The sequence below is a fragment of the Pleurodeles waltl genome, chromosome 7, assembly GCF_031143425.1.
Source record: "Pleurodeles waltl isolate 20211129_DDA chromosome 7, aPleWal1.hap1.20221129, whole genome shotgun sequence".
Lineage (NCBI taxonomy): Eukaryota > Metazoa > Chordata > Amphibia > Caudata > Salamandridae > Pleurodeles > Pleurodeles waltl.
Genome location: NC_090446.1, coordinates 550334834 through 550347007, shown reverse-complemented (window position 1 = coordinate 550347007; position 12174 = coordinate 550334834). Strand labels below are relative to the sequence as shown.

At 43.7% G+C, this 12174-nt stretch overlaps 1 protein-coding gene across 1 annotated transcript in view; it reads right to left on the bottom strand.

Moving 5' to 3' along the window:
• Positions 1 to 10159, bottom strand: part of LOC138246924 (vomeronasal type-2 receptor 26-like) — a 234444-nt gene extending 224285 nt beyond the window's left edge. The window contains exons 1-2 of the mRNA XM_069201671.1: positions 10151 to 10159; positions 7434 to 7661 (exon numbers count right to left, since the gene is read on the bottom strand). Coding sequence (XP_069057772.1) covers positions 7434 to 7661; positions 10151 to 10159 — 237 coding nt within the window. The remainder of the gene's footprint in view (positions 1 to 7433; positions 7662 to 10150) is intronic.
• Between the last annotated feature and the right edge of the window lie 2015 nt (positions 10160 to 12174).

The window sequence follows — 12174 nt, the reverse complement described above, 5'->3', positions numbered from 1 at the left end:
TGAGATGATATGTACACAACAAAGTATTCTTTAAGTTTTTGATTTTCATTTGTGGGCCTTATTTGAATCCCCACTGCTCTGCTTGTCCTTGGACAGAGGCTTTTTTTGGGGGGTCTGAAGATGTCATCCCTCAGCAGGTCAGGAGAGACACAAAATAGATGACCCCCTGGCAAAGGAGGCGATAGTAGTCACCATTGGACATTGAAGACGGCAAAGGCTCCTGGTGGTGATGGTCTGGGAGTGGAGTTCTATCAACATGGGCCGGGTATGTTTTCTGAGAAAATCCTTGAAGTTTATAATGAAGCCTATTACAGGGGGATACTTCCGGCCATCATGAGGGAAGCCCTCATAGCTGTGATACCTAATTCGGACACGGACCTTGAGAAGGTCACCTCATACCATCCTCTTTCCTTAATGAACGTGGACGCAAAGGTCTTTAGCAAGGTTCTTGCGATGCATCTCTTGCCACAAATGCCTCAGTTAATTCACAAAGACTAATTTGGTTTTATTCCAAAAAGGAACACCCTCTGCAACCCTCTGCAACTTACGGTGCCTCTCGCTGGTCTGGCATGTCTTGGGTTCTGAGGTGGACCCTTATGCACTGTTCCTCCTTGACATTGAACACGCGTTTGATTCCCTCTCTTGGGATTACTTGTGGGCAGCATTGTGGAGGTTGGGCATTGGAGATTCCTTCCTGAAATGGATCCAGATACTGTATGAAAAACCAACAGCCAGGGTGAGGGTCGGAGGAATGGTATCAAACCAGTTCTCTTTACACCATGGGACCAGGAAGGGCTCTCCGCAATCCCCTCTATTGGTCGAGATATCAGTAAAGCTGATGGCGTGCAGGATGAAGGATTCCCTGCGGGGCTGGGCCATGCAGATCACGGGGGCCACGCATGTGATTTCCCTATATGCTGATGAAGCTCTATTCTATTTATGACAGCCTGTGTATTCGGTCCCCATTATGCTAGCACTACTCGCTGAGTATAGCGAAATGTCCAGGTTGCTGGTTAACCGCAGCAAATCTAAATTGGTCAATGTGGGATTTCATTGTATTACTGGGTGGCAATTTTGAAACTCGACCACCATGGTTGGACTCTCTATTCAGGCTTCCACTAGTTGACAGCTCATTCTGTGGGAAACAGGTTTGTAATGATTTTTCAGATGTGTTTATGGATCAATTAGAATTGTTATCTGGCTATCAACATCACATAAATGCAAGACATCTGGTACAAATTATTTGTCCTAGTCCACATCTAATGTATGAACCCCTTAGATTGCTAGATTGTTGCAAGAAAGGATAACTGAACCCATTGACTGTTCAGAATGGGTAGCTCTCGTTATTATACCATCCAAATCTGGCAGTACTGACAACAAACTTTGAGTTGATCTTCGGGATTTGAATAAACAAATATGGGTGGAAAGACATCTTTTAATGAGATTACGGTGTATGCTAATTCTTATTGAGGATGCTTCTTGCTTTAGCATCATTAACCTAACCTTCAGCATATCACCAAGAAGAGTTACATGCCAATTTGCATTTGTTGACGTCATTTATAACTCCACTTGGAACAAACATGCATATTAGAATGCTACTTAGGCTTGCTTCAGAGGCTGACATTTTCAACAGATCAGGAAGCACATCTTATGATGAAAGTCCAATGTCCTTTAATATCAGGATGACATCCATGTCTATGTACCTTAGAAGAAGCTCAAAATCTATTTCTATGGTCAGCATTACAAACATTGAATGCTGGTCACACAATATAAAGACAAAAGTTGTGTGAGTGTAGGGTCATTGGAATATTTAGGCCACACATAATTCTGTGATGGAATTAAGAAGACTCAGATGCACCTGGTGGGAGCACTGATGAAAACTCCCAAACTGTCTGATAAGGAAGAACTTAGGTTCTTTCTAAGATTTCCTGAGTTCTACTTAAGGTTCACAAAAAATGTACTCCAACAATTTGAACTGATTTGGACACTCCTTAGTAAAAGAGTACATTGTAATTAGTCACAGGAAAGTCAAAATGGCTTTGTGAGTGTAAAAAATGGCACCCACAAAAATCCGGGTCGCAATGTGGTTAACTTACAAAATGGCCAGAGATAGACGGCTGACAGGGTGGTTACATATTCTTATGACAAGGGTCTAGAGCAGACCAATTCTGTCCCATAATACAACAGAGTGGTCAGTAAAAGAAAAGAGAAAAAAACTGCTTTTTTCTACTAATGCCAATGTGCCTATATGTCATTGAGACTTATGAAAGGTAAAATGTAAATTCTGAGACTTTCTATATGTAATTTTTCTCCTTCACAGTCTGTGTGTTCCTCCTCTCCCTTCCCTTCCAGCACTGTGCTATATTTTCTAAGGAGGGAGTTGTGTTATGTAATTTTCAATGTTTGATCCCTTCTTTTAAAAGGTGCCTTCCTACCCTTTATGTTCAGTCCTATCCTTCCTCTCTTTGATGGTCCTTCCTTGAAGTATCGATATAAAGCAGTTGCCAGAGATGCATTTAAGAAATATGACAATGACTGGAATAAAGTGTTAAATCCAAGTTGACATGTGGGAAGAGCTATTACTTTTAAAAGATACCATTGACTGTTAGTTTTGACAGTCTCAGTTGGTTAAAGTTGGATTTGTGTTGGCTTGATATGAATAACGTCTCATTTACCCCTCATTCTTACCACCCATCAAATTGCAGTGCTCATGAAAATTTAATCAGCAACCCTTAACTAACAGGTCCCAACAGAATTTTAATGGACAGCCTGTCTTCATCCTCACTCTCTCCAGTGTCTGGGCCTCCACCCTTTGTCTTCAGGAATGACACAATGCACTTGTACTGTGTGAAAAAATTGTATCCACTTTTTTATCTTGTGCTATGCTAAACCAGGAGCCATCCAAACTAGATCCCACTTGTCCCAGCAAACATACGTTGCCCACAGTGCCACAATTAAGTATAAACCACAAATACACTATGTCTACACACTGTGTATGAACACAAGGAATGTCTGTGCAAGGGACGCAGTGTCATTTTGAAGTGGAACTTTTACTGGCGTGTGAACAATAGGTTACACTCCCTCCTAGAACAGGGAAAAGGTCTGCTGGGAGTTATTTATCATTACAAAATTGTACTCTGCAACATTAAAAATGTTTATCAAACCAGGGCAATAGTGAAGCAGGGGACAGATTTGGCACGCCCCTTCAGTTGACAATCAGGTTCTGGACCTTGAGTTTATCATGGACAAATTTAGATCTCTGCACATGCATTAGATTAACATGGTAGCTGGGCCAACAAAAACTCAGGATACCAATTTCACAAATCGTTGATTCACTCATGGTATGGGTACTCTTCCTAATACCATGCAGTGGGCATTACCATCACAACAGTGGGCCATAGACGTAGCTAATGCTCCCAATAGATCTATCAACAGAGTTTTTGTTAATCTTTTGGGGATGGTATACGATGTGTAGATAGATGATCCTAGTGTGTCAAAAGTTCCATGCAATCTTTGAAAGAAGAATAGATGTATCTTTTCCAAAGCAGAGAGGTTTAATACTTTATAAGAAATCCTCCTCTCACATGTTTTTCTCTGTTACCTGGTTCTATCTTCGTTGTATCAGGATGCCTATGATAGCTTTTAATTTGTTCACAAATAGGGGTCGCAGATTGATGAGGACAACAATGTCTGATATACATTTATGATTTGCATTTGTTGTTCTGCAGATGTATGGTACATATTTTATTCAGTTAGAGGGGGTATGTTTAATCCATATCCAAGTTAACATGGTTTTGATTGTTGTTTAGTCTTTCTCAGAAAGGCTGTTGTATGCTGTTTTTGAGCCTATATATTAAATGGATGAGATGCCGCGGCCTGTATTAGCACATCATAAATATGTCAGAAGATAGGTAAAGCTGCATGTAAAGAAATCTATGGACATGACTTATTAAGAAATGGTCAACTGTGTTATACTTTTAGTACAGTAGGGGCATATTTATCATTGTGTTGTGTTGCCCTTGCATCACGCAAGGTAATGCAAAGGCAAACCCACACTAAACCACTTTCACAAAAGGGACAAGAAAAATTGTAGAAAAACCCAACCCTATTTAAATGGGCTGCTACTAGATCATAAACATAGCATAGTTATTTTAAATCCCCCCTCACCCACTATTTGTGGCATGCTTCACCATTGGGCATCTGTTGACACATTCCCACGTGTACCCATGTCGAAATGGAGCAGTAAGGGCAGGGAACACAAAACAATGCACAACAAACCAAAAACATACGGGGATCTAGACACACAGATATACATTAAAACTATCTCATGGATGTCCACTCCTCTTGTTTATTAAGAGACCCCATTGATAGGGTTAAAAATATATATCTGGTGATTATTTTTAGGCCACATTTACCCGTTCACCCCCGCCCCTGTTCTCCAGTCAACATGTTTCGACCGTTTCCATTTCCCAGAAGGGTCAGTCGGCCTTCATCAGGACCTTTCGATCTAATAAAGTATAAAACTTCATAGGTTTGCAAGCGACTTACTAGCTGCAGTTTAGACACACACACTAATTAGTATCGCTAAAGTAGGTGACCTGGGGAAGCAAAGTGAAGTAGTTAATTTGAGAATTATAATTTATTATGTGCGAGGTTCGCGAGTGGTTTATTTCCCTGCTACATATGTAGAGTTTAAAGAGTATACGAAAGATGGCTCCCCGATGTGGATGAAATACGATTTGGGAATATACATCCAAGATGGCCGACAAATAGGGACATCATGTGAAGGATGAGGGAATCAAGTTGTACGACACGAATCACGTAAATGGAATTACATGATCTGGAACAGGAGGATTATCAGCTGAAGCTAGGGCTCTGCTTGGCATCCTACATGGAGCCGGAGATGGCATGAGAGGAGGCACTGGTCCCTTGACGAGGTGAGGAGTAAATGGGTTGGGCGTTCCAATGGAAGAGAGGAAAGGGGGATGATTAACAGCTCCACCGAAATTAACAAAATGCACGCATTTGACCGTGCGATGACTATAGAACCCCTGATAAAAGGGGTTAGAACATGTGATTACAGACTGTGAAGGAACGCTATTTTAACATTTTCTGCTACACTGAGCGCTCCGTATCTGAACATACTATCAGTTTTACCTAGTGTTTGACTACAGGGAGGTGCTCCCATTCGGTTCCAGTTTAAGAGCGATTCAATGAAATCTCCGTAAGTGCGAGATATGATGATGAGATTTACGGCTTGGGTGGAATCACTGCCGAATGCTGGGATGTCTCACAACAATATAATTTTTAACGTGTGCAGGAGACAAGAGTGAGTCACGGGGGAGCCAATGTATGCATGGGCCTTTAAATATGTATGACTGATGGGAGAAAGAGGATACGAAGAAGGGTCAAGTGTGCCCGTATGTGCATATTGATAGAGGTCCTGATTAATGACAGGTAGGGGATAAAAAGGAACAGTGGATCGAAAGGTTCTGATGAAGGCCGACTGACCCTTTTGGGCAATGGAAATGGCCAAAACATGTTGACTGGAGAACAGAGGCTGGGGTGAATGGGTAATTGTGCCCTAAATATCACCACCAGTTATCTATTTTTAACTCTATCCATGGGGTCCTTAATAAACAAGAAGAGTGGACACCCATGAGATAGTTTTAATGTATATTTGTGTGTCTAGATCCCCGTTTGTTTTTGGTTTGTTGTGTATTGTTTTGTGTTCCCAGCCCCTACTGCTCCATTCCGACATGGGTAAATGTTGGAATGTGTTAGCAGATGCCCAATGATAAAGCATGCCACAAATAGTGGGTGAGGGCAGTTTTTAAACAACTATGCTGTGTTTATGATCTAGTAGCAGCCCATTTAAGTAGGGTTTGGGTTTTCAACTATTTCTCTTATCCATTGTGTGAAAGTGTTTGAGACTTTGGGAGGTGGGACAAGATATTTTCTTTTCACCCCTTAACAGGTGTGTTGATACCACACTAAAGTCAGATTTACCTAGCAAAACAAGGCCACCTTGTGTGACCCTGCAGTGCTTGGTAAATCTTGAGTAACACAAGGCAGCACAAGTTGCTGTCTAGCATTACTCTGTGTTAAAAAGGCATTCTAGGGGTGGAATGTGGGTGTTCCTACGCATCCACCCATGGATGTTGGCTCAATCCCAGATTTAACATGAGTGGGAGACCTAGGAAGGCATCGCATTTTACACCTTCCCAGGGGAGGCATAACAAGGAGAACAATCTTTATTTCTCCTAGTTTTTTCCTCTCTCTATATTCTATGCATTGTGCAGCACAAATACAAAGAGGAAAAAGCCACAGAGGATTGTTTTAGTGCAGGAAGTTGTCCCTTTTTGCACAAAAACAATCTGCCTGCAATGCAGGCAACCTTGCACCATAATGTAAGGGTGCCTGCATTAGCGCTAGGCAGCCAAAAGCGCACCAGCTCAAGAAAAAGACAGAAATGCACCATATAATGTTAAACTTGGTGCATTATTGCCCTCTTTCTTTCATGCAGCACAGATCAGCAAGGTGTCTTGCTGCGTTACATTCAGTGAACGTTTGATAAACCTGGGCCATACTGTTCTAACAATATATTTTCATACATTCAACTTCTGATTTATACTGTACAATGTACTCTATTACCATATGTGTTTATAAACTGCTTATTGCCACAGTACTGTAAAATGAATGTAGAGCAGCGGTTCTCAACCTGGGGCATGCAGACCGTGGGGGGGGGGGGGGGGGATGGGGGTCCTCCATTGTCTAGAAAATGAAATATCAGCAGAATAATAAAGTATAAATACTTTAAAAAGTAAAATGTAAAGTTATCACTTTTTAAATGTGAAGAAATATAAAATTGAGGTCTAATTAAAAAAAAAAAATAGACTTAGAAGGCTGACTTAGAGTGTGGTAGATTACACTGCTACAAATGAGAGGGATATCCTATCTTCCAAATTTGTGTCAGGTGCATTATACCCCATGACACTTGTAATTAAGCAGACGGGGTATCCATCATGTTTGTGATGAAGGTCCCTTCATCCTTTGCTTGAATCGTGAGAGCTTTGAAAGTACAGCAAACCAAATCTAATATGTGCGATCAACAGAAGCACTGTTGCTCTGACAAAAAGAAAGCATGCATGTGGAGCAAATAAATAAATAAATATGCTACTGTCTGGTATATTTTATAAAGAGAACACGTTTTTGAAACGCTCCAAACTTCCCAATAAAATGAAACTTTGGGTTTTTCAATTTTTTTGGTTTGTGACTTTTAATAAAACACTTCAGCTGTATTTTTCTGCATTGCTTACACCACGATCATCTGCTAACACTAGTTCATCATCAGGAGCCCGCAGAATTAAAAAAGGTTAACAATTGCTGATGTTGAGTAAAAACAGTATTTCTGGAAGCTCTTGTTCAGTTACCTCACGAGACCCTCCAGGCCATACAATGACACTGCTGTTGATGATGAGCTTCTGGCCCATTGGCGCATTAGCCTCATATGTGCCCAGTTTCAAAAACCTGCTTGTGTCCTTCGAGGTTATCTGCCAGTTCATAAAATCGAGCATTCCTGGAGCATCTCCAAATTTATCAAAAAATATCTCTTTGCCGACTGGGTTCCTCGCCCGAACGTTCTTCAAGTAGTAGAGAAACTGGAAAGAGAAAGAGTTTTTTTTACCTAAATTTAAGTAAAAAACAGAGGTTCTTCTGATGTACTTTATTTACTTAAAAATAGCAGCAATGCAATCATCATTAAAAACTGTACTTCTCTAGAAAACTTGCGTGTCAGCATTACATGATACTTGTTGGTTCGGGAATAGTGGATATAAATAAGTATCACGGGGTCATTACAACTTTGGCGGGCGGCTACTGCCGCCCACCAAGCTGTAACCGCCGGGCGGCCGCCAATGCGGCCACACTCCCGTGGTGCCCATTTGGACATCCCCGCTGGGCCGGCGGGCGGAAACCAAGTTTCCGCCCGCCAGCCCAGCGGGGATGAGGGCCGCTACATGGGAGCCGGCTCCAAATGGAGCCGGCGGTGTTGCGGCCGTGCGACGGGTGCAGTTGCACCTGTCGCGCTTTTCACTGTCTGCATGGCAGACAGTGAAAAGCCGCATGGGGCCCTGTCAGGGGGCCCCACGACTCCCCGTACCGCCATCCTTTTCCTGGCGGTTCATACCGCCAGAAAAAGGCTGGCGGTCGGGGACTCGTAATCCCCTGTGCAGCGCTGCAAGCAGCGCTGCCCAGGCGGATTATCACCGCCGGGCTAAAGTGGCAGTATACCGCCGGCCCCGGCGGTGCGACCGCGGCGCTTCCGTCACAGTCGTAATAGGGCAGGAAGCACCGCCAGCCTGTTGGCGGTGCTTCTGTCATTTTAGCCCTGGCGGTCTCGGAATGCCAGGGTCAAAATGACCCCCCACGTCTCATAGTATACTCACAATGTCTCTGTAACCAATAATAATCACAAACTTAATGAGGCAATTAAGAGTCCAAACAACTTTGTTGGTATTCCAAGTAGGACAACGCCCATCCCTCAGGGCTAGTGAGACAAGGAGGAAGAGTAAGATGGTTATTTTTCAGTTTTTCTGTTTGGAACCGCAAGGCTTTCCTTTGAAGTCCAAAGGAGAAAATATATATGACCATTTGCTCCAATTAGGGCAGGCTATTTGATATACTTAAATCAACGGCCCCAAGTCCTTGCAGACGTGTGTGTAAGGTGTCTGCCCACACAGCCAGCGAGGGCACCTCCGGAGAAAATCTAGCTGTCCATCTAAACAGAAATAGAGCAGGAAGGCCATCAGTTTGGTGGATAAGGTACTCCACCACGTTCATGCAGAGAACCGTGTCCACAGAACCGTGTCCACCCAACCCTAAATATCCCCTTAATGGGCTTGGAACTTGTAGCAATGTGTAGCTGTCACCACTTCTATCACTGTGGGCTGTTTAGGTGGTTGTCTGTTAGTAAAATATTGTCAAAAATATCATCTGATATGAATTAGCTTTTGAAAATATTGCCCTACCGTGAGTAGAGTTTCTAATATGAAGTTCAGTGTGGTGATATTTCTGTAACAGTACTTAGGACACAGCATTTATATGAGATGATATATGAACAGCAATATTCCAGTATCATACCATTTAGGACTGTAAGGGGCATGTTTATGAGCCCCTAGAGCCACATTGTGCCACATTTGAGGCATTTAGTGGCGTTAAGGTGGAATTTTCCACGCGCCAAATTTACAAAGAGCTGCAATGCTTGCATTGCGACACGTTGTAAACCCTTGCACCACATTATGGGGGTCATTCCTACCCTGGCGGTCCGAGACCGCCAGGGTAGGGGACCGCGGATGCACCGCCAACAGGCTGGCGGTGCATCCAGGCCCATTCTGACCGCGGCGGTAAAGCCACGGTCAGAAAAGGGAAACCGGCGTTTTCCCGCCGGTTTTCCCCTGGCCTGCTGAATCCCCCATGGCGGCGCTGCAGGCAGCACAGCCATGGGGATTCTGACCCCCTTCCCGCCAGCCTGGTTCTGGCGGTTTCGACCGCCAGAACCAGGCTGGCGGGAACGGGTGTCGTGGGGCCCCTGGGGGCCCCTGCAATGCCCATGCCAATGGCATGGGCACTGCAGGGGCCCCCTAACAGGGCCCCACATTGATTTCCAGTGTCTGCATAGCAGACACTGGAAATCGCGACGGGTGCAACTGCACCCGTCGCACAAAAGCAACTCCGCCGGCTCCATTCGGAGCCGGCTTCATCGTTGCTGTGGGTTTCCCGCTGGGCGGGCGGGCAGCCTTTTGGCGGTCGCCCGCCCGCCCAGCGGGAAAGCCAGAATGACCGCCGCGGTCTTTTGACCGCGGTACGGTCTTCTGGCGGTTCCCGCTTGGCGGGCGGCGACCGCCGCCCGCCAAACTAGGAATCACCACCTATGTGTACACCAGGTATAATGTATGCAAGGGGGCGTTTCACCGTAATTGGGGGGGCAGAAAAAAATAGCACAAGGAAATCTATGAGATTTCCTTGCGCCATTTTTTTCAGCACTTTTAACACCTGCTCAGAGCAGGCGTTAAAAGGGTGCTTCCATTATTTAGAATGGGCCCCTATGTACATCAACAGTGTCACATAGAATGACATTTTCCCCCCTAACCTGCGCCATGGTGCGCCGTATTTTAAATACAGCGCACACATGATGGTGGTAGGGGTGCACTAAGGGACGCAGGGAAAGTGGTGCTGCACTTGATGCAGCACCACTGTCCATAAATCTGCCCTCAAATGTCTCTAATTGCTCTATTTATCCCAAACTCATTGTGTCCGTCTGGGTCCCATGGGTACTGGCTACTCATGGTTTATAATGACATTTCTTGAACCGTTACCATGATTCTAAATACCAGCTCATTCCACTAGATTTCTGTCTCATCCTTTCATACTCTCTCGCCATCCCTTTACTCATATTTACATTTCTCTCTGCTTCCTGTTTGCCATCTCGGGCCGAATTACAAAAAGGGTGCAATGTCCCTTGCTTCTCTGTGGTGCACCTTTAATAGAGATTGCAGGTGCAAGGAGGGACAGTGCAGCCTATTACAGATAATACACTGCCCCTAGGTCAGCTGCACATTAGTGTAAAGCAGATGACAATTTGAAGAAACAGCTACATCTTTCACAGCACTGGTGGCACTCAGCAGGCTTTTTAAAGGGGAAGAGATTTCTCAGTAGGCAAGTGCTATGAGTGACTGCATCTTATTGCAGGGGAATGTCTAGGGATCATTGAGACCCCTTTCAGCCATGCTGATGTCACCGGGACAAGCTCACTGTGTGCGACCTCTTACTGGTGTGCAGCAAGCGCACCTCCTAGTGGCCTCTTTTTCTCTGCACCCGTGTCCACAATTTAGAATTGGCACAAAGCAAAGTCTTTTACGATCATGTCTGTGCAACATGTGTGCCGCTAACTGCATAATAGAAGGGGCTGTACAAGTGTCTGTGGCCGTTTCTTTACTAACAAATTCGCCTAAAAGCAAAAAAATTAGGGTGTTGGAGTGTAGTTAATATAATAAAAAAATCAACATGAAATGTTTGCAAATTAATGTATAATGATGTCGCATAGAAAATGTATTAATGTGCTTTTAACATACATGCTTGAAATGTGCCCACGGGAAGTGGCCATCAATGTATACGATGATAAATGAAGTTGACTAATAATGAATTATTGATGTACTAATGTGTGGTTTTGTATTAGCATTAAGAGTTATATGTTAAGACTTTGCTAAAATTAATTACTAGGCCTTAGTTAGCATGAGTCGGGGCCTAGCTGCCGGTCTCATATTAAATGTGTTTTTCTAACGTGCCATGTGCTGACTTGCTGAAGGACATGTAGCCGCACTTTTCCAGAAGATAGAAGATGTGTAACCATAGTAAATTCTTTCTCATGAGACTCGACTTGCTCAAGGAGACATTCTTGCTGAATGCAACAGTATAAACTTGCAACAGGTACAAGGTCACCTGAACTGGTAAAGACAATGGGACTACTGACTGAGCCCGCAAGAATAAAAGTTTGTACCTGACATTCTACCCATTGGGGACGTCAATTACAGGAGCCAATAAACTACGTGAGAACTGCCTAAAGGGAAAATCCTAGTGAGGTGACAAGTCAATTATTAGTTGGAGATAATGATGCACCAAAAGTTACCCAATTGGAAATTAAGAGACTGTACAGCAAGAGTAATATAACCCCATGTCACAAGGAGAAATCAGCCATTACGTGCCATTCTTTGCTAGTACCTAGCCACTTTGTCACTCTGTCTTAATGACTTTGCTGTTTGACTCTTCAAACCATCCTTACCCTTGCCTTGCCCGTTTTGTACTTTTCCTCCTTATGAGGGAAGTGTTCTTTATTACCTGTCTTGCTGAATTTTGCTTCATTTCCTGGCTGATGGTGAATCAACTGATGTCCTGAGAACGAAGACTGACTCTGTATGGTGACCCGTAACAGAGGGTAACTATATGATAATGAAATTGTAATTGTCTGTTTGCCTTTTCTTTCCAGCTACCAACTGCTTCTTTTGATAGAGACCATAGTCAGATGTTTCTAAATTTGTGTTGCTACATTGTTTTGCATGAAGCCCAATATGCTATTGCTAATTTGAGGATAGTTAAGGGGTTCACTAAGACGGAAGC